The sequence below is a fragment of the Pristis pectinata genome, chromosome 5 (genome assembly GCF_009764475.1).
Source record: "Pristis pectinata isolate sPriPec2 chromosome 5, sPriPec2.1.pri, whole genome shotgun sequence".
Classification (NCBI taxonomy): domain Eukaryota; kingdom Metazoa; phylum Chordata; class Chondrichthyes; order Rhinopristiformes; family Pristidae; genus Pristis; species Pristis pectinata.
The window spans coordinates 40,166,173-40,189,352 of NC_067409.1; the positions used below are offsets into that span (position 1 = coordinate 40,166,173).

Here is a 23,180-nt window from a genome sequence, read left to right on the forward strand (position 1 = left end):
CAACCTCTAGACCAGCACACCCAAGGTAGCATATCCAAGGTAGGAGCTGTTCTGTTTCACTGTGGCCGTCTACCTTTAGTTATAGTCTCAACTAAATACTTTAATCTGTTTTAAGTGATGGTAGCCAGCAGCAAGATGGTTCAGCAGCTCTACTCAATTATCCAATCTCTTTAAGAATGTAACAAACACAATTCACCACTGATGACATCTCAGTGTCAATCATTACCAGTAAACCAAATAACACAAATCAAAAAAAAGAAGAGATTTTTTAGAAAAAGAAATTTAGGCAATGGTGGCATAATTTGATGGCATTTAGTTCATGCACTAATGGAAGCAATTTAGTCATTTATAAAAACTACTGTGTTAGTCCTTACATATTAGGTTAAGCATCCTGGAATGCAAATACCAATAATGGAATACTGAACTTAAATCTCTAAAACATCAAGATATCTGACAATTCATAAGTAATCCTGTACAGACCCCTTCAACGTACAGAAGGCAGGAACTTGGGATGAACTTGAAAGCAAGTACAATGATGTACAAACATATTCTATGTTCCAGGGTTAAGCCAAACTGATGCAGGGTAGAAAGGGCATGGAAGCTATAAACTTCATAGTGCATCTATGTGGTAAATGGTAGGATGGAAATTAAGTACAAGAGACTGCAGAAACTGAAACAAGTTCAACTGCAGCATACAGAGCTCAAAGTTCATAGAAATTACTTAGTTTAAAGTGCTTTGATATGGTGAATTATTCTTTATTCATTCTGGTTGGGAAGTCAGCCTAGCAAAAAGCTGGCATGGGTACTGGCAGCAGACTATGTGCATTTCAGATTCAATAACTAACTGAATTACAGTGACTGCTCCTATTTGAGATATAATTATTGAATGGCAAAAAGCCCAGGAGGAAGCCATTTGGCTTTTAAAGTCTGTGCTGGCTCTCTGCAAAAGTGATGTAGCTAGTCGCACTCTTTCCCCATAGCCCAGCAATACATTTTCCTTCAAATAATGCTTTAATCTCTTCCCAAAAACCATGACTGAATGAAAGACAATGCATTCCAGATGCTAACCATTCTATGTAAAAAAAACATTTATCATCGTGGCATCTTTCGTTCTTCTGTCAAAAACTTTGTTTTTATGTCCTCTTGTTCTTGGCTCTTCCAACAAAGGAAACAATCTCCCTCAACATCTGTCATTCAATTTTAAATATCTCAATCACATCTCTTATACTTAGCAATATGAATTAATAGACAATTTGATTTTCTGGTGGTGCTGCAAGAAGAACCGGTGGCAATGACAACCCGACATCTCCTTGTTCTTCGGTTAGTGACAATTAAATCATTAGCATCCAGCCAAGCTACTGGAAAAGGCAGAGTGGATACCATTAATACATCTGATTTGAAAGACAATACAGTTTGCTTAGGAAAGCACCAAAAAATTGGCCAAAATTTTGTGATCGAACTCTTTATCAAGCAAAATCGCAAGATACTGGTATGAACACACTCATCCACATACCAGAGATCTTCATATTGTTTGTTTCCCTTTATAATTGTCACAGGAAATTACATGGGTCAGGGCTCAAGGGGACACCATGTAATGCCAATATAACCCAAGCATAATTCGTAAAGTTCTCAGTTATGAAGTTCCCACAGCTTTACATTCTTTCTGTGTTAATGTTATCAGTCAATACACAAAAACAAAAAGTTGTGATTTAAGTTATTCGCCTGTGGAGTATTTTCTGGAGAACTGTTTGGAGTTAAAGTAACAGCAACACAAGTGTACCTCCATGGAGACTAGAGACAATGAACTCAATATTAACCTCTCTCGTACAACAATAGGACACAATTGTAGCAGGAGGGGTCGGTGACATTATGTTTGCACATAACATTGGATTTAATGTCACTTGTACTGCAGTAGGTAGCACCCACGGGAGTTTTGAGTCTTGGAGGTGGGATACTCAAATAACATATTTAAATCAGACATGCAGAATGCTAATGGGGACATTAAATTCAAACCCCTGTCACAAACGGTACACCAGAGCTCAAGAAATGAAACAGCAAAATGGGAACAGCTAGCTTCAGAGACAAGTGTTTCAGCAAGATGCAAACCAGGATACTCATTTCAAGAATACTGAAAGGCCTGGATAGAGTGGACATAGAGAGGATGTTTCCACTGGTAGGAGAGTCTAGGATCTGAGGGCACAGCCTCAGAGTAAAAGGGACGTTCCTTTAAAACTGAGATGAGGAGGAATTTCTTCATCCAGAGGGAGGTGAATCTGTGGAATTCGTCGCCACAGAGGGCCGTGCAGACCAAGTTATTGGGTGTATTTAAGGCAGCAACTGATAGGTTCTTGATTGGCAAGGGGGTTAAGGGGAGAAGGCAGGAGAATGGGTTGAAAAAAAATTGGCTTTTTTTTAATTGAATGGCAGAGCAGACTCAATGGGTCAAATTCCCTAATTCTGCTCCTTTATCTTATGGTCTCATCACAGTCACTCTCCACTGGCAACTTCAGCAATTTTTTCTTGATAACTGGGGCTAGAGGTGGGTGCCAAAATTCAATCTGCCCTCCTAAAATACAGGCCATGCCCAAAGGTTAACAGCTATTCATTTAGCAAGTGGTTTCCCTGGAGCTCAACCAGCTTTGTTCTTCCACTGTGCAGAGAATGTAGAAATATTATTGCCAGCAGATATCATAGGGTGCAAGTAAACCCAGCCCAATGCAAACGGCCAGTCATATGTTTCAATTCTTTCGTAATCTTATGGTAATGTGAGCAAAGTTGACCTAAACCTGTCAGCAGCACTTGATTAAGAGGTCTGTGAAATAAAACTTGTTTCAACTGGTTTGCACCATCACAAAGAGGTCTACAGAAAGATAAATGACTTGGCCAAGGCTTTCAATTATTGTTGAATCTCCTGCTGAGCCAAGAGCTGCACCAGAATGAAGATACATATGGTTCTGAACAGGAATCTATTCTGCTCAGCAAATGTTAGAAAAATCTGGGAGTAGAGGCAGTTGATCTTTCTTCTTAATTTTCACAGAATGCAGGCATCAGTGACAGAAGGACATTTTGCCCATCCCTAACTAGCCTTTAAAAAGCAATGAGGAGTAAATTTTTTGAATTGTTGCAGTCCTTATTGTCAAGGTACTTCAACAGCATTATTAGGTATAGAATTCCGAGAATGTCAAATGTTGTATCAATGAAGGAAGTGTGATACGTTTCCAAGTTAAGATAATATGGGACTTGTAGGAAAACTTGCATCTGGTAACATTACCATGAAACAACTGCCTCCCTGTCCCTCCCACATCCTTCTGGATAGTGAAGGTTATGGGTTTGGGAAATGCTTTAGAAGTAGCAGCGGTGAGTTGCTGCAGTGTAATAAAATAGTTGGTTAAGATTGGTCCTGTAGTGCAAAGAATGAATTCTTAACGTGGGCTATTTTCTCACAAAATGTGTTGAACTTCTTGAGCATTGTTGGAGTAGCACATGTAGAGTATTCCATTCACCTCCTGACCTATACCTTAAAGGCCTTGAAGAGTCAATCCACAAGTTACTCGTCACTGGATACCTGGCTTCTGCCTCCATCCCACAGCCATAATATTCAGAAGGGCAAAAAAGAGACTAGCAACACTGGAAAATGTGGTCATCTCTCTGCATCAAAGAAAGCACTTGAACCCTGGTATTTTGGGACTTATAACTTGTTAATCATCTGATTTAATTTAATTTAATCAGCTAAAAAAGGTAGTTTCTGACAGGATGTGAAGGTTCATATCAGCCATTTTTATAAAGGAGAGAGACTGCAGAAATGACTGGGTGCTGATGACCTTTTGTACAGCAATCCCTAAACTGAATGGGCTACCCAGCTCAAGTCCAGCCTTTTTGACAACAGTCCCCTCCAACTCTGATGATTAAGACACCAGAATAGAGTTAGGGAGAGTTTCATTGTTTATTTTTGGGATCTGGGCATCACCAGCAAGGCTAATATTTATTGCTTATCTACAACTATCCTTGGGAAGGTGGTGGCGAACCAACTTCTTGAATAACAGCAGTCCGTCTGGTGATGGTATTTTCATAGACCCATTAGGGGAAGTTGTTCCAGGATTCAGACCCAATGAAGAAGGAACAGTGACATATTTCCTATTAAGGATGGCATGCAACTTGGAGGGGAACCAGTATGTAGGTTTAAAGTGGTTGATTGGGTGCTGCTCAAGTGGGCTGCCATGTCCTGGTTCATGATTGCACTTGAATTTGTTGGAGCTGCTGACGTAGAATATTCTATCAACTTGTCCCTTGTAGATGGTGGAAAGGTTTTGGGATGTTGGCTGAATCACTTCCTGCAAGATATCCAGCTCCCAACCTCCTTTAATAGCTACAGTATTTATATGACTCATCCAGTTGTGTTTCTGGTCAATGGTGACTGTATTGCCATTAAACGTCAAGATTAAGTGATTTGACTCTATTGCTGAAGATCGTCTTTCATGCTTCAAAAGGTGCAGGGCAATGTTACTTGCCACTTATAGGTCTGAATGTTATCAAAGTCTACCTGCATGTGGGCATGCATTGCTTCATTTGGAGAGGAGTTGAGAATGTACAATGTTTAATTCCAATCAGCAAACATCCCCACTTCTGACCTGATGATGGAAGAAAGGTCATTAATGGAGCTACATAAAAAGAGGCTTGGCCTGGGTCAGTGTCCCAAGGAACTCTTGCAATGATGTTCTTGGGTTGGAGTGACTGACCTCCAACAACCACAACCTTCTTCCTCTGGTTGAGGTATCACTCCAACTGTTGAAGTGTTTTCCCCTTGATGCCATGTTTCTCATAAAATTGCAATCAGAAAATGCAAATGTTTATGGGCCTGGCATGGTGTGAATTTTTGAAAAATTAATGGACTACTATTATAGCCCATCTTACATAGAAATATGGCAACTTTAGGCAGAATAGACTATGTTTATCTGGATAACTGTGTGGAAATTTGGGACTCCCACAAGCAGATGGAAGCCCAAATCACACGGCCTAAAGTCCACAAAATACAAATAAGTGTTTCAAACTGAAATTGGCAAGGACTTAGCTGTCAATAGCATTTCCTGTAGAATTGTATAAGAAAGAAAATAAGTATGAATTTAAAATCACAGACCCTTCAAGAACAAAAAAGGCATAAATTATTTTGATCAAAGAATTTCATAAATAAAATCCACAGGACAAAAGACTAAAGCAAATCACAAGATGAATTTCCTCCATTGAAGACTAAAAATTCAGATATGAACCTATATTATTTTCAACATACAATGACATTGGAATGGAAGAATTGTCCAAAAGGGTGACAGCTGACAGTTTTTGATATTTGTAATTTTATTTCAGGCATCTTAAATTTCTAATGTCATCAAGACTTTGCAAAATAAATGCAAATGATGCAATTATCCTAGAGTTTACACCTAAAACGACAAGTTTTGTTCAGCAATTAAAACTATTACCTTCTGTGATTAGAGACAACTAAACAGCACCAATAAATTCTTTCTCATTAGGACAAAATTAGTACCCATTTAATCTGAGGAATGTAGGAGAACCCAAATAACCAATTAATTATTTTGAATTGCAGTAATGATTAAGTAAATATATCAGCTGATTAATGCAGATAAAACTGTGGTAAATATGAAGTTAACAAACATTCATGTTTTTGGTAGCATTGCTTAGGGAAATTGACACCAGGAAAAGAACTGATTGTTCCAAAGATCCTGCAGCAATATTTTAAATTTCCACTCAAGGTTGAAGCCAGAGCCCCCCTAAAATAATAAAACAACTCCCCCAAATAAAGCAGTTCTCCCCTGAAGTGGCAGCCTTGATTCTGCACACTCATTTTAGAGGCAAAAGCAATTAGTTAATTAGCTAATGTAGTCTGGATTGTGAATTATGTTGACTAAAACTGGCTAACTCTAATGTAGTTAAAATATAAAATGGTAACTACTGAATATAACTAGCAATTGTGAACTTTCGATCCCTTACTTTTTCCTTCATTACGCTCCCACAAAGTTGGTACAGTTGAAGTCAATTACAGCTGCCTGCCCCTTGTATGCCAAGTACCACTCAGCCCTTTATTCTAATATAATGGAGAAGACTCAAGCATATCTTATAAACTATCGCATAATGCAGTGGAAAAGTTTTACAGGTAACAATGACAGTGTTCGTTTTCCTAATTACATTATTCCATTGCACTAGTTACCTATGAACAAAAGAACAAAGGAGGTTGGGAAGAAATTTGATAAAGCCATGATATTTTAAATGGAGTAAACAGAAGGAAACAGTTTCCATTTGTGGGTGGCTCAAAGACTGGGAACACAGCAGGTACAAGTAGAATGTGGGAAAAACATTCAATTCAAACTGGCTGGCATCTGGAATTCACTGCCTGTGAGGGTGATGAAATAAAGAATCAATTACTTTCTCAAAAGGGAACTGGTTAGGCACTCGAAACGGAGTAACTTACAGGACCCTGGGAAACAGAAGAGGCTTGGGACTGACAAGATGGCTCCTCTAGAAGCCAGCGTAAACTCAAATTAGACAAATGGGCCCCCCACTATGTGATAATAATTCTATCTATCTTTTTCAATACCTTTACCAAACAAAAGACGATTTCATTTTTGAAAATTTCAACTGACCTAACTTCCACAGACATTTTCCACATTTATTGAACTTGGAAGCTGGTAATTATGCTTTTGAATGGGTTAGATATTATTTTGAAATTGATCTGGATTCCCCCACCAGCTTCTCTACATCTATCCGATCAATATCATGGAATATAGGTAAGCTCGTTTGGTCTATTATTCACTGTTAGCAGAGCTGTATAAGTATTTGCCCTTTCCATAATTATAAATATTTTGTCCTTGAAATATTTGTCCCCTTTCAAATATTATTCAATCTATTTCTCGACTTTCAAGAACAGTAGATTCACCGAGAAAAAACAAAACAATTCATCCTGTCAACTCTGATGATTTTGCCAATTACTTCCGATTACCACTCCCTTGATTGATGAATCATTCAAGATTTTGAACACCTCTATTAAACCTTTTCTTAACTTTCTTTCCTACAAGGGAAATAACCCAGTTTCTCTAAATCTCTCCAAATAACCAACATTTCTCACTCCTGGTAACATTCTAGTAAAACATCTGTAGCTTCAATCTGTTTATTATTTTAAAACATCAACCAACCATTAAACATCTAAATTCAAGGGAATATAAGCCATCAATGCAGTCATTAGTATGTTATTAAAGTACTAGCATCATTCTGGTGAATCTCCAAAGCCAAATAGGTGATGTGTGCAACCAACGTATTTGCAAAAAAAAGGGAATGCCAAGAAATTAAAATTGACATTTGAAGGAGGATACATGGCAGCTGTAGTATGAGCACAATGATCAGCTGTTTAGGAGAAACAGAGCAGTCCCTTATGGAACATAAACTCAATTCCAAGATTCACAAGCACAAATTCAAACATCCTGATGCAGCATTATAAAAACACCCACTCTCAGAAGTAATGCACACCAGCTGGCACGTGTACTCACAATCCTGCAACAACAATCAAAAATATACTATATTCCTCATGAGCTGAAAATATTATATGTATTAGTCCAAAACTGACAGTTAACTTTTACATCAGTGATAAAAATCATTCAATGTGCAGTATGCACTTGTTTTCTCTAAACTGCCAGTCATTTAAAGAAGTAATCAAGAGTTTGTGTTTTTTTCTGAGGCCAATATAGAAATAACCAGAATTCTAAAAAACATCAGAAACCACCCATATTAGTAACAGGAAAATACTACTGGGATTCACATTGGACTTCCCCACCCCTTCAAAAGTAAATGTCAAGCAATGAGCAGCGTTAAACCATGTAATTTCTAAAAAAAAACTAAATCAAGATTTTACAACTTAAAAGATTTAACATGATTCAACTCTTTAGACAATTTTCTCCCATTCCCCTCTCTATGATCAATAGGTTACAGTCTTGTCGCAGCTTCGCTTATTCATACAAAAATCTAAAGACAGAACATGGGCAGGATATTTGTCTGCATGGGGATCACTGCTGAGAATTCCACTTGAGCCCGAGATATGTATACTTCTAACAGGGATCAAAGGTTAACAATCTGGAATAGGAATTAACCAATATTAGGACACCAGCCATCTTCAATTAATGATAAAACATTGAATCAGGAACCATATTGGTTTGTAAACCTGATGCTAATTGAATAAGCAGGGCAATGCATCATAAGAGTTGATGAAAGTTAACATGTAGCACTGTTTCTTTCTGATTTTCCTTCTGTAAATGGAATATCTCATTGCAAATTGCAAGAAATTGTCCTACAGTCTACAATGCTTTGCTAAATCAGTAACCAGACTTTTCAAAACTGTAGTATAAGTAACATGAGACAGGAGTCATTATGGAAAACTAAATGTTTGCTTTGCAGGCAGGTTTAGCAAGTTCCTTATTTTGTACACAAATTAAACAAATAAATAGATATGTATGGTTACCCAACTCACCTTTGGCATATGCTCCTACCCATGATCAATCGCCAAACAATTCATTACAACTATGCACACTTTGGTTTTCTGTGTACAGAAACCTGCATTTGAACTAAGAAAACAAGTGGGCCTCAGAGCAAAACTAATTTTCAAGAGTATGGTTGGGATTGGTGTGGGGATCAGCTGGGGTGGGAAGTGGTGGAAACAGTGGTTACTGGGCAGTGAAGGTGAAGGGAGGGGATGCAGTGGGCCACAAATATGGAGCCAGATTTGGATTTAGATGGACTCAAAAGACAAATGATGGGACAGCATTAGCAGCAGGTAGAACTGCTTCTATAGAGGAAAAATAAAGCACCTCTGTCAAGGCATTGCTGAGAACTACAAATAGCTCGCAGAGCCAAACTTAGCAACCACCCATGTTTATATGCCTCCTTGGATGCTTAACAAATTCAACAACCTAACAGAATTTACAAACTAATATTAACATTTAATAGAATTATTCTGAAAACAAATCTTTGTGTTTTCATTGCATCTAGATACAAATCCCAAACTACTCAGGAGTGTGTTGTCATAAATAAAAATGCCTAACAAGCCACTGGAGATATTGGGGTGGATGAGCAAAAGCATAGTCAAAGGTTCAGATTTTAAGGATTATCTTAAAGGAGGAAATAAAGGTTGAAAGATGAAGTAGTTTAGAGATGGGATTTCAGAACCTCAGGCCTCGGCAGCTGAAGGCCCATCCATCAATAGTAGAACACTTGATTCAGGAATCAGAATTGGAGGAATGCAGGTTTCTCAGAGGGTCATTGGGCTAGACATTACAGAGGTACAGAACCGCAAGATCATGGAGAAACTAGAAGCATATGGATAACGAAAGCAAACTATTTCTTCTAACTGCTTTTAAATAATCGGAAGCCCTTGACCTTGAAGATCAATACCTCTACAATGATGAATTATCTGACAGTGCCAGTTAGAGCAGAAACCATAAAATTCAGTTTAAAGTGCTCGATGGATCTCATTCTGGCTGTAGGACTGTGACTACTGGTGTTCCGCAGGGATCCATACTGGGACCTCTGCTATTTGTGATATATATATGAATGACTTGGATGAAAATGTGACTGGGTGGGTTAGTAAGTTTGCTGATGACACAAGGATTGGTGGCATTGTGGATAGTGTAGAAGGTTGCCAAAGAATACAGTGGGATATAGATCAATTGCAGATATGGGTGGAAAAATGGCATATGGAGTTTAACCTGGCCAAATGTGAAGTGTTGCACTTTGGGAGATCAAATGTAAAGAGACAGTACACTATTAGTTGCAAGACCCTTAATAGTGCTGATGTGCAGAGGGATCTTGGGGGTCCAAGTCCATAACTCCCTGAAATTGGCTGCACAAGTCGATAGAGTAGTGAAGGAGGCATATGGCATGCTTGCCTTTATTAGTCAAGGCACTGAGTTCAAGAGTCAAGAAGTTATGTTGCAGTTTTAAAAAACTCTGATTAGGCCACATCTGGAGTATCGCATTCAATTCTGGTCACCCCATTACAGGAAGGACATGGAGGCTTTGGAGAGGCTGCAGAAGAGGTTTACTAGGATGCTGCCTGGATTAGGAGGGCATGTGCTATAAGGAGAGGTTGAACAAACTTGGGTTGTTTTCAAAGAGAGTGGCAGAGGCTGAGGGGAGACCTGACAGAAGTTTATCAAATTATGAGAGGCATAGATAGTCAGCTGGAATCTTTTTCCCAGGGTTGAAATGTCTGATACTAGAGGGCATGCATTTGAGGTGAGAGGGGGAAAGTTCATAGGATGGGGCAAGTTTTTTTTACACACACGTAGTGAGTTCCTGGAATGCACTCCCAGGGGTGGTGATGGAGGCAGATACAATAGAGGCGTTTAAGAGGCTCAGATATGCACATGAGTATGCAGAGAATGGAGGGATATGGACCATGTACAGGCAGAAAGGATTAGTGTAATTAGGTGTAAATGGCTTAATTAGTTCGGCATAACATCGTGAGCCAGAGGGCCTATTCCTGTATGCTGTACTGTTCTAAGTACTTTAAAGAAGAGCAACCCTGTACCGTGACAGTGACAGAAACCTGATTGGAGGAATTCAAACAATTTCAGAAAAAGTGACCATGAATTTAGGAGGCTACAACACATTCGAGGCGGCTGGAAAGGAAAGGGGTATTGGATATGAGGTGGTGGTCTCACATGGGCAAAGGAATCAAGAATTTCTTTTTGAGGGGAGTGATAATGGCAGATTTGAAGGAGGCAAGTTAGTGCCCAAGTAAGAGAATATCAGCTAACACAGGAACAGAGGAACATTGAGTTGTTATTAACAGTGCACATCAGATCAACATGTAGGACGTAGGCAATTGTGAAATTTTATGGTTAAGTTGGAATAGTTCTTGCAATACTGTTTCAGTATGTTTGTTGTAATATGGTCATTTTTATAGGTGCTTTTAATGAAGCTTGGGGCTTAAAATTCTAAATTAAGTATTTAGTGGTTTTATTGGATCAATTTGCAAGTTGTTTGTGTGTGTGAAGCAAGATTAGAAAACCTGCAGTCAATAAGTGAAAAAAAAATGCCATTAGAACGTCTGGTAGCCAGAGTGCAGAAAAAACAGAAGATGTATTGCATTCTACTGTATTAATCATATTGTAAACACATAATTACAGCACTGCTTTAAAGAAACAAATCAGTTGGTTCACCCAGTCTGAGCCAACATTTTTCTCTCAAAGTCTAATTCCACTCTTCCTGCCTGCTCCCCTACCACTTTGATAGTTGCTTAGATAAGTGTCATCAGTTTATTTAAATAACAGGCTGTCCTACAGAATTCTGAATAGATTGGCCTTTAACTCTTTATAGGATTACCTTACCTTAATTTTGTTTTGCCTTCACCACCAGTAAAACTAATATTTCCCTTCAGCAGAATCCTTCATAACCATTATCCTTTAACATTAAATTGTAAAAGTGCCAGAATTTGAGTCTAATTATGCCCTCCTCCCTGTAATATCATGATACCAGAAGAGTAAAAGTACGTAGATTTATGTTCCAAAACTGGATACAGAACATATTACATAATATATTTACATAAGTAAAATGAGAAAAATCTGCATAACTCCTTTAAAAATTCTGTTTTTTTTCATTACCTTTTCATGAATGGAGCTGACAAAGCATTGTTACTCGATCTGCAGTTCAATTTATAATAAAGCCAAAGAATTTAAACAAATTCTCCATGTTAACACTCCCCAATTTATTTCCCTGAAGATGAAAATTGCCCATTTTGAAATATCCACTTAATAGATGTTAAATTTCTCTACCCCTCCCATTTCTTCTTCCTGTTTAGAAGATGGAGACTCACACTGAGATACTGAATTATGAGCTTCAATAGCTCTGAATTGCTTCATCCAAGTTCCCATGTTTTGGCTGGCTATTCACGTGTATAATGGAAGGAAGGGGTGGGGAAATCATAACTAAGCTCTCAAGTGATCTGCAGGATAATCATTCCCATCCGTAGCATCAGCACACCAAATCCAATTGCGTTTTTCACTGATCAAATATATTAACTCTACAATGACCAAGCATCACACTCGGAAACTTCCCAATATGTACACAATCACTTCCAAAGAACATTACCATTCAAAAAACCAATTAAAATACTTGTAATTTTACTTTTGTTTACAAGCCTTTATACTGCATTACATATCATTGAACCAACACAAAGTATTCAAATACAAAATCTAAATATCATTGGATAACCTACTAAATAACTATGTTTGTGGCAGTATAGCTTTCTCTGTAGCACCGTTGTTGAAAGTTCATCTTCTAACATTGCCCCCACCCCCTCTACCCAAACCTCACAAAACAGTTGTTCACCTGAGTTCCATTCTCTGTTCCTTTCCAACATTAGCAACTTTCCCATTTAGCAACAATCTTGTGCATTCATGTGAGTGAGCAATACCTCATGCTGTCAAACACAAGAGGGCAAAAAAAGGCTTACAATTGCACATTGGAGAATTCTGCATCTGCCTAAAAATGGGCCACCCAACATCAGCACAAGATGACAAATGTAAGTCATGAAACAAGGCTCCTGGCAGTGATTATGTTGGGTCTTCTGAGACCGATAGCCTAAATGAAAGGATTGTAATAAATTTAAGTGCTCTGAATAATAGTCCTTTTGACATGCAGGAAGAGCTAGACAACATTTAGGCTGATGCTGGTGAAAGGGTCATTAGTACCAAACAACTCCCAACCATTGACCAACAGCATTATTATCACTAAATCCTCCACCATCAAGAATCTAATCAGCTTTGGTTCAACATTGATCAGAGACTGGACAGGACCAGTCACAAACTTCCCAACTTCCAAAAGCCTTTCCACCATCTACAAACCACTAGGTTTAAGTGTGATGATATACTTTCCACTTACTTGGATGAGGGCAGCTCCAACATCATTCAGGAATTTCAACTCCAGGACAAAAAAAACACCTGCTTGATTGGTGCCCTTCAGTCAGCTCATTCAGTAAGATCCTGACTGATCATTGATCTCAAGCACCATTTTCCTCTACTTACCCCACAGCTCTTGAATCCCTTAGTATCTAAAAAAAACTATCACTGTTCTTAGTGACCAAGCCTCCACAACCACTTTGGGCAGAGAATTCCAAAGATTCACCTTATTCAGAGTGTAAAAAAATCCCTCAGTTCTGTCTTGAATGGCTGACCCTTTATTTTAAGACTGACCCTCTCCCCCACCACCCCCCCCCCCCAACAGTCAGGGAAAACGTCAACCCCACATGGATTTTGTATACTTAAGGTGAGATTACCTCTCATTCTTTAAAAACAAATACAAATTTTCTTGAATATACTCAATTTCTGAGCCTCCACAACTCTCCTGGGTACTGCATTCCGCAGATTCACCACCATAAACTTTTACTCCCTCCACTGCCTGGGCACATTACAGCTACAATACATTCTCTGCAAAATGAACTCCAGCAACTCGCGAAGACTTCAGTAACAGCACCTGGCAAATTAGCAGCCTCAGTCAGTCAGGACTCAGGCAGCAGGTGCATGGATGCTCTCAAACTCTACAATCATGAGAACACAAGAAACATAAGCTTCCTCAAGCCTGCTTTCCTATACAGCAAGATCATAACTGATTCTGTGCCTCAACTCCTCTCCACATATTCCTCGATTAGTGTCCCAAAAACTGTAATCAATCTCAGCCTTGGATATCATCGATGAATATCCATAGCCCTCTGGGATTGAAATTCTAAAGATTTACAATCCCATTCAAAGCATCTCCCCTTATCTCAGTCCTCAATAGCTAGATCCTTGATACTTCATCTATGCTCCCTACTTCTAGATTTTCCAGCCCGAAAAATCAACCTCCCAGCATCAATCCCTCTCCAAATCCTTTTTATATCTCAATAAGATCATCTCTCATTTCTTTTGAACTCCACTGAGTTCAGGTCAACCTTACTCATTCTCTCCTCAGAGGACAACTCACTCATCCCAGGATTCAATCCTGGAAATCCGCATTTGAATGAGTCCACAAGGAAGTATAGAGATCACAACGGCACAGAGTACTCCCTTTTTCTATATGACACAGGAGGCCATTCTGACCCAATGCTGGCTCAGAACAATCCCATTCCTCCACTAATTTTGCCCTCTAACCTATACCCCTACATTCTCATCAAGACTCTACAATTCACCCACACATTAGGGGCTATTTACAATAGTTACAAGGACTTGTGGTTTGATGTAGGAGGAATCCACAGAACTTGGGGAAAATCCACGTAGTCAGGGAAAACACCCAGGCTCCACGCATCAGAGGTCAAGGTTGAACCCAGGTCATTAGACCAACAAAGCAGCAGTTCTATAAGCTGGTGTGATCTCAGAGCTCTACATAATTACAACATACACTCATATTTGTGTTCTTTCCCTCTTACAATAAAATTAATATACTATTGCCTTCCGAACTGCTGTTCTAAGGGCATTTTTTGTGTTGCATGACATTGCGAAGCTCCCTCAGTACACCAACATTTACCATTTTCTCACAGTATAGAAATGTACCATTTTTCCTCCCATAGTAATTTCACATTTTCCCCACATCTCCCACCAACTTTCCCACTCACTTAACCTGCCCTCATCCCTTTGAAGGATTTTTCTGCCTTTCTGACATCTCACTTTTCCCCAACACCTTCCTGGCTTGAGCAATTTGGGATAAAATCCTGAGCCTCCCACCGAACAGCACAGTTGGAGTACAATGGGCCACAGTTCAAGGCATCTTCAATAGAAATAAGGAAGGGCAACATAAAAGGACCTTGCCCACATCTGTCACACTTCATTCACATAAATGAAAAAAGAATCCAGGGCCTCAAAAACGTGGACATGCTTTCAGTACTCTGCAAAGGTTGGCACTGCCCAGTATGGATTACTCTAGAGATTATAATTAATTTTTTGGGGGAGAATTCTAGACACTGATTTCTACAGCTCGTTTATCAGCGCTAGAAATATTGGTAAAGCGCATTTGGAATCAGGGTTGTTGGAAATCAAAAGTTTTGTTACAAAAACCTTGAATATACCTTAAAGTTGGCAAACACGTGTCTTCTCTTATACACTTCCTGAACTTTGCTTTTAAATTAGGAGAGAATGCTACTCAACTGAGATGAAATTTTACTTCAAGCCCCCGGGCTAATGTTGGAATCTTTCCATTCTTGAGGAACACAAGGCCGGCAAACACGCGTGAGATGCAGGCACAACCAGACGCCCGACTTCGATGGCCTAAAGGACTCACTCACCACTTCCAACACCTTCACAACACATCTTTGTGTGTTGAAACAGGCGCAATTGCAGAAGCCCCCGGCGCCCTGGATGGGCTCGGTGGTTCTCCCGTAGACCCCGCTCCCCTCCATGGCTCCGTTCCCCGGCGTTTCCTGCTGCGGCATTGTGTCGCTGAGTATTAAAGAGGCGGCGGCCCCAACAACGCACCCTCAACCACTTCCTCTGAAAAACAAAATCCCCACGAAACGATCAGCGGTAGTTTTTTGTGGGTTTAAAGAAACTCGAAACCAAAACAACGCGGACTTTCCTGAAATCGGTGTCACATTCAACTGAGACAATCTATTCTCAAAGATTCCTTGTAACGATCACAGCCTTGGCAACGATTCCGTCGCTAAAATGTGTGGTTTCAGTGCTATTCCCACCTCTCCGCCGATTGATTTCAACTCCAAGGCGCAAAGTTCCCAGATGGTCGCCTGCCGACGGGCCAGATCTCCCAGGCTAACCAGAAGAGAGGGCGAATGGGAGCCAACCCGCCCGTGAAAAGCAAAGCCCGTGAACCGGCTCTCCCCGCGACCTGGACAGGTAGTGAGAGACCCCCCCCGACCCCACTTACCGGCTGGCTAATCACCCGCAACCCCGGTTGCCGATGCTCGTCCTCGGTGCCTTCCCTGCCCTTTCCCCTCCCCCCCAAATGGCTTCAATCCACTCTCTCTCTCTCTCTCGCTTCACTTCCTTGTTTCAATTTCGTGCAACAGAAGAGACGGCTGAAGAAGCCCGACCTCCTGTGGGACTTTCCACTCCCAGCTCGTTTAGTTTATCAGTTGCCCTTGTAAGTTCGCGCCCAAACCTCCGGAGCTTGTCCGCCTCTGGCGTGGTGAAGACTCCCGGCCGGTCGGCCAAATGGACTGTTTTGTGTGTGTGTGTCTCTCTCTCTCTCCGTCCCTCAGGAGTTGGAGACTTACTTCTGGGAAGCAGCTGTGCTGGCGCTTTGTGATGATACGAAAGTGATGCAATTGTTTTGGAGTTACAAACGTAGGAGGAGTAGGCCCCTCCATAAAATCGAGGTTAATGTGATAGTAACCTCAGCTCCACAGAACTGCCTTAATTCCTCACTTTGGGTTTCTGGATGCAACGTGGTGGGTTTTACAAGAAGCGAGTGCTGGTGGAGAAAATACTTGGGATGCAGATGAGATGTGAACTCTTCTTGGTTGCGTTACAAAACGAGGACGATTAATTAACTTGCAGAAAAACGATCTGCATCCTGCCGTCACTGATTTCAACCTGCTTTTACCGTGCAGGTAGCAAAGTCAGCGGGGTTGCTTTGTAAGTGAATATTTAATTTAAAAAAATGCAGATGGTGGAAATCGAAATATAAAACTTAGGAAATACTGGCAACGCTCAGCTGGTCAGGCAACAAATAGCGGAAAGAAAAATAGAGTTAACCTTTTAAGGAAAACAAAGTCTTGGAGGAACTCAACGAGTCAGACAGCATCTGTAGAGGGACTTGGACAGTCAACGTTGGGTCGACACTTCATCTGGACTGTATTTTTAAGGCCTCTGCAAATATACTAAGATTACAGCAGTGCCCCATAGTGTTCTAACAGCTTTGGAAGACTCAGGATCTTGGATATTATCTTATTACATTTGCCACGAGCTTTTCTTATTTCTTAATTCTCTTTGCAAGTGTGTTTTTCCTTCAAGAAGGGCTGTATATAAGGGTGTCTACTTTGCATTCTAGCATTGAGGGACAGGTTGTACGTGGGGCCACAACAGTTCACGTTGTAAACAGAAAATCCTGGGAGCAGCAGAGACTCAATGGACCAATGTGTCCCCTGTAACAGTGGACATTGCATGAAATTTCCTAAAAGAGTCTAACCACTTTTCCTTGACAGTACCCCACCATCAACATCCTGGAGGGTCACCAATGACCAGAAATTCAATTAGACCAGTCACAAAAATAACATGGCTACAAGAGTAGGTCAGAGGTGAGGGATTCACCTCCTGACACTCCAAGATCTTTCCAGTTTTTGCGAGGCACAAATCAAAAGTGTTGTGGAATGCTTACCACTTGTCTGAATCCGTGCGATACCAACAGCTCTCAAGAAGCTGAACACCATACAGGACAAAGCTGCCACTTGATTGGCACCCCATCAACCATTCCCTGGAATGGTTGGAAATGCAGCCGCAAACTGAGTACCCAATGGCAGAAGATGCCTGCAGCCCCACAGCAGCCGGCAAATCCATCCTGCCAGTCTCCCAAATGCTTTGTATGTATGGGCTGTACATAAATCAGGCGTTTGTAACCTGGGGAGGACCTATATGCGCATCAAAATATGTATCAGAACTGGACAATTCTCCTGCAGGTTACCCACCTGTGTTATTAATTCATTTTTCTCCCACCATGAACAGTGCCTGACCTGCTAGGCATTTCCCACAGTGTTTATTATGTCCTTTTGTTTTAACTGATACAAGTGCTATCAACTGGGTGGCTTCATGAAAAATTTATCACCACGGCAATCCTGGTTCCCCCCCGCCCCATCAGAGATATTCCCTTTTCCTATCTATCCTTCCCCCTCTTTTTCTGCAACCTAAAGCTAACTTGTTTTCTCTCATTTTCAGTTCTGATGAAGTATCTTTGTCCTGAGATATTGACTCTGTTTCTCTTTCCATAGGTGCTGCCTGATCTGCTGGGTATTTCCAACAGTTTCTGTTTTTATTGAAGAGAAGGGGAGACAGTAGCTTCCAGCAAGAGGTGATGAGAGAGACGGCAGGATCCAGGCAGCCTGCCAACACAAGGAGAAAGTGCTGCCATTCCCAGCGATGGCATCTCTCTCAGCAAAGAGCAGTCCCAATGCTCGCCCCAGTATCTGTTTTCACAGGCACCTCTCCACAATGAGTTTGGGTTATTCATTGTTGGATTTAGGTCAGGTTCCTGGCACTTAACTTCCCAGTCGCAAGGGGGAGGCTAAGGGTTTGTGACAGATTCCCGCCACAATTGTAATATCAGCTATGCATGAATCAAAAGATCAAGGCACATGGGACCCACGGTGACTTGGTAGACTGGATTCAAAATTGGCTTGGCCATAGAAGACAGAGGATAGTGGTGGAGGGGTGTAATTGTGGCTGGAGGTCTGTGATCAGTGATGTTCCACAGGGACATCTGTTGTTTGTGATCTGGATGATGAAAATGTAGGTGGGTTGATTAGTAAGTTTGTAGGTGACACAAAATTGGCAAAGTTGTGGATAGTGAAGAAGGGTATTATAGGATACAGCAGGAGATAGACCAGTTGGAAATATGAGCAGAGAAATGGCAGGTGAAGCTTAATCCAGAAGAGTGTGAAGTGTTGCATTTTGGGAGATCAAATGCAAGGAGAGAATATCCGATAAATGGAAGGACACTTACGAGCATTTAAGTACAGAGGGATCTTGGGGTGCAAGGCCATAGCTCCCCAAAAGTGCCAACACAATTAGATAGAGTGGTAAAGAAGGCATACACATACTTGACTTCATCAGTCAAGGCATTGAGTATAGAAGTTGGGAAGGCATGTTGCCAGCTGCATAAAACTTTGAATAGGCCTCATTTGCAGTATTGTGTCTGCAGTTCTGGATGCCACATTAAAGGAAGGATATGAAGGCTTTGGAGAGGGTGCAGTTGCCTGGATATAGAAAGTATTATCTCTACAAGGAGAGATGGACAAACTTGGATTGTTTCTCTCGTGAGCATTACAGGGCAATCTGATGGAAGTTTATAAATTAGAGAGGCATAGATAGAGATAGGTAGAATTAAGGTGAGAGAGGGAAAGTTTAAAGTGGATGTACGGGGCATGTTTTTTTTTACACAGAGTGGTAGGTACCTGAAACTGTTAAGGTCAAGACTTGATTGCTATCATAAAGGAAATGCAAGATGGAAATGAATTTTTGCAGGTAGCTAGATTTAGACAGTTCCTCTTGATTGCCAAAGAAGTCTGATATCTGACTTTTAAATTGTAAAATAGGTAGTTGTTCGGACTTCATGAGGGCAAATGTTTCCCACTCCACTAAATCAGGAAGCTGGACACACTTCCGACTTGATCCACGCCTCAAAAACTGCTGTCCTACACAGTAGGAAGGTTTGTGTAACAATTCCTCAAGTTCATGCACATGTGAATGTCTCTCACAAGAGTAACAATAGGGAGGAAGTTGGTTCTAGGATGCAACTCAAAGAATCTAACAGGTCATCCTGCATGAGTAAGCACTTAAAAAGAATTCACTGAAATGCCAGCTAATGCGTTTGAGAGACCTGTCCAGACGTGAGCTGGTCACTGGTGTCCTAGGCCCAGTGTTTGTGTGAATCCCAAGTCTGAGAACAATGACATTGGATTGCCCCAGGTACTTAGGCCTGATGTCAGGTGGACCATGAGGACTCAGCTGGTACTGTGTTATCCTCAAGACCAACGATGAGAAAGTCAATTTCTTACCTCTAGTCTTCAGCCTCCACAGTGCTCTATTGATCACCAAGCTGCATAAAGCTTTGGGATAACTGGGTGATAAATTTACTAGTCACTACTATTAAACATTTGGGGATTCCCTGTCACCTTCCCAATATTCTGTTTCACAAAAATATTGTTCTGTATCAATATAATATGAGAGAGCCAAACTTCCTATTAGATACAGGAAGTTCCATACAACATGGACTTTTGACAAACTTACCTGTAAGCTAGTTCCAACCTTTATTTGTGTGTCCTTTTTCATCCTTATCATGATCAATACTGATTCTAATTCCTTACTGCTGGTTTGTATGTTATCCTTTATGATCAGAACTATTCTCATTCCTGCACTCCCCGCTCCCCCAGTCCCGTCCCACCCTAACCTCAACCTTTTCCTTTCTTTTATTTCAAAAATAAACTTTATTCATAAATGATATATACAAGTACAAAAAACACAATACATGGCACTCTTTACATTCATAGCGTTGTTCAGTCTATACATTCGCAGTGTTAGTGTTAGCACATCTGGCCTCCTGGGATGATATACACTTAAAGTGTTTGAGAGGCTCCTACCCCAGACTTAGCCCCTCAATGCCAAGTGGCAGAAGGACCCTAGATTCAGACCACCCCCACAAAATATTTGCATTGGCTGCACCAAGCTTCAGTGCATCCTTCAGCACATACTCCTACAGCCTAGAGTGTGCCAGTAGGCAACATTCCTTTATAGATATCTTGTACTGAAAGACCAAAGAGGGTCTTTCATTGAGCTGATGATCTTCCAGCAGCACTTGATGTCTTTCTTGGGATGCATCCCTGTGAACTGCCCATAGATCAGAAAGTCCTCTGTTACACAGCTGCATGGGGCCCTTTTCCATTTTGTCTCTCCTTTCTTAACATCAAGTGTCCTGGAATATTTAATTCCCAACCTTTGTAAGCAGACAACTACATCTCTGGAAAACTATTCAGTCAAGGTGACTGGTCTCCATTTGTGCCATTAGTTTTGCTCTTTTGTTAGGAGTGCTTTTGTGCATTCAGATGTGATTTCTTGGATTCATTTTTTAAAAACATTTTCCTTGAATTAACTTTGTTTATGAGTGCAATAATACTGTTAAATTTTGTCATTTCTTGTCTTGCATTGTTGCTCATAGTAGCCGGTTATCGGAAGCCAGCATACAACCAGCCAATGACAGCTATGTGGTAATCTGCAACCAAGAGTAAATTTCTAGCCGGCTGTCATGAGGAGAGCAGTTGGAAATAGTAGCAAGGAAGTGAGAGGTTTTTCAACCAGGAATATTGAAGTAGCAGACTTGGTGCAGTTAGTTATTCTAAATATCTAATCCCAACAAAATCCGGGCTAATAAAAACCCATGCAAGATAATGTTGAGTGCTATACTTCCTGTTGTGAAGACTCACTTGAGAACCAGGTAATAGTCTCTTCGCTTTCTCCCAAACAAAGCTCCAAACAGTAATACTTAAAGAAGTACATTTTATAACAACCAGTAAATTATATATTATCAGAAACAGCAATAGAACTTTTGCCTCTTTCATTCTCTCTCTTCCTTCATTATTCTCAGGTGTGAAGAGTCAGAGACAAGACCAGCATCCATTGCCCATCCCCACACCTGCTCTGGGGACTTGATTGGTCCTCCTGCTGAACAGTCACTGTCCATGTTGTGTGAGGTGCAGGTTATAAGAAATTGAACAATGTGACAAAAAGGAATATTGACACCTCCTCTAATTAGATAGGTGTGTGACGGGGGAGGACCTTTCACTTGTTGATATTCCCATGTTTATACTTTGCCTTGTTCTTCTGGGTCATATGTTTGCAAGGTGCTACCAAAGAAGCTTTGGTTTGTGAATCATGGATGAAGTAAATAAGATATTTATGGTGTTGGATCTACTACTGGTCAAGCCGACTGCTTTACTTGGGTGGGGTTGAGTTTCTTGAGTGTTGCTGCAGGTGGATCCATCCTGAGAAATAGAGACTACTCCATCATGCCCTGAAATGCACTGCAGATAATGGAGAAGCTTTGAGGCATCAGGAAGTGACCCACACTGCAGAATATCCTTCCTCTGACCTGCTCCATGGACTATTTCATTAGATGATGAATTATAAATAGAGTTGAACATTGGAATCATTAATTTACAGCTGCATTTTTGAGCCTCTGGTGGAGAGATGAACGGTGATGAAGCAGCAAATGTATGTTAGGATTAAAGAATCTTCAGGTATGATTGGGGGAGGAGGTTAGGTGCAAAAGAGGAGTGACAATATTGCTTAAGGAGTCCATTACAGCAGTGACGAGGAAGGGTATCCTTAAAAGGCTCTTCAATTGAGGGTGTATGGATAAAGCTGAGGAATATAGAAGGGCCAATCATTCCTACTAATCAGCTGTAAATAGAGGAGTGGAAATGCAGACAAAATCACAGAGAGGTTTAAGAGTAATAGGGTTATAGTAGAAGGCAGTTTCAGCTTTCTCACTATTAGATGGGTTTGCCTTAGAGTAAAAGGCTTCAATACATCTTCAATGTGTGCTAGACACTCGTTGATACAGTTTAAGGTAGTTCACAGAACCCATATGTCCAAAGATAAGCTAGCTCGTTTTTATAACCATATAAATCCTATATGTGATAGATGTAAATCAAATGTGGCTTCTTTGGCATATGTTTTGGTCCTGTCCTCTTTTGGAAAAATATTGGAAAGACATTTTTAACATTATTTCAAATGTATTGAAGATTGATTTACAACCTCACTGCAATTTTTGGATTACCAAGGATAGAGTCTGGCCATTTATCTGCTTCCGCTAACCGTATGATTGCTTTTGTTACATTAATGGCCAAATGATCCATTTTGCTTAAATGGAAGGATCCAATACCGCCTACTACTTTTCAATGGTTTTCTCAAACTATATTATGTTTAAACTTGGAAAAAATTAGGAGTGGTACTGTTGATCCTTTGCTTAAATTTGAAGATATTTGGAGTCCATTTATTCAATATTTTCACATGATGTAGATCCCCTTTCAATAACTTTCCAACTTAGAGGAACGGAGTTGACAACATAATATTGCTCTGTTTCTACTGAGAAATTTTAGCCCAGTTTTTTTTTTCTTTTTTTTGTTGTTTTGTTTTGCAATTTTTCTGTTTAGTTTATATTGTTTATAATTTTTCTTATTGATTTGGGTTTTTTTTCTTTCTTTTTTTAAATTTATATAATAAATCTTTTTCTTTCCTTTCTTTTATATTATATTCATTTACTAAGAGATTGTTGGATCTACAGATTTTTTTAATATTTTATTGTTCTTTATGATTATCTATGCTATGATTGTTATCCTGATCTCTTTGTATTACATGTATAAATATTGATGCTATATATCAATCTGTATTAATTTGAAAACTAATAAAAAGATTGAAAAAGAAAGATTAAAA

At 40.1% G+C, this 23,180-nt stretch overlaps 1 protein-coding gene across 5 annotated transcripts in view; it reads right to left on the bottom strand.

The window, feature by feature from the left end:
- Positions 1-16,836, bottom strand: part of cmtm6 (CKLF-like MARVEL transmembrane domain containing 6) — a 54,612-nt gene extending 37,776 nt beyond the window's left edge. The window contains exons 1-2 of one of the 5 annotated variants that reach the window (XM_052016434.1): positions 16,734-16,836; positions 15,308-15,512 (exon numbers count right to left, since the gene is read on the bottom strand). In XM_052016434.1, the coding sequence (XP_051872394.1) occupies positions 15,308-15,454 (147 nt within the window). In that variant the 5' untranslated portion in view covers positions 15,455-15,512; positions 16,734-16,836. Of the gene's footprint in view, positions 1-15,307; positions 15,513-15,712; positions 15,834-15,903; positions 16,265-16,733 lie in introns of those variants that run through there. The other 4 variants (XM_052016432.1, XM_052016431.1, XM_052016433.1 and 1 more) reach the window with 4 other exon arrangements.
- Between the last annotated feature and the right edge of the window lie 6,344 nt (positions 16,837-23,180).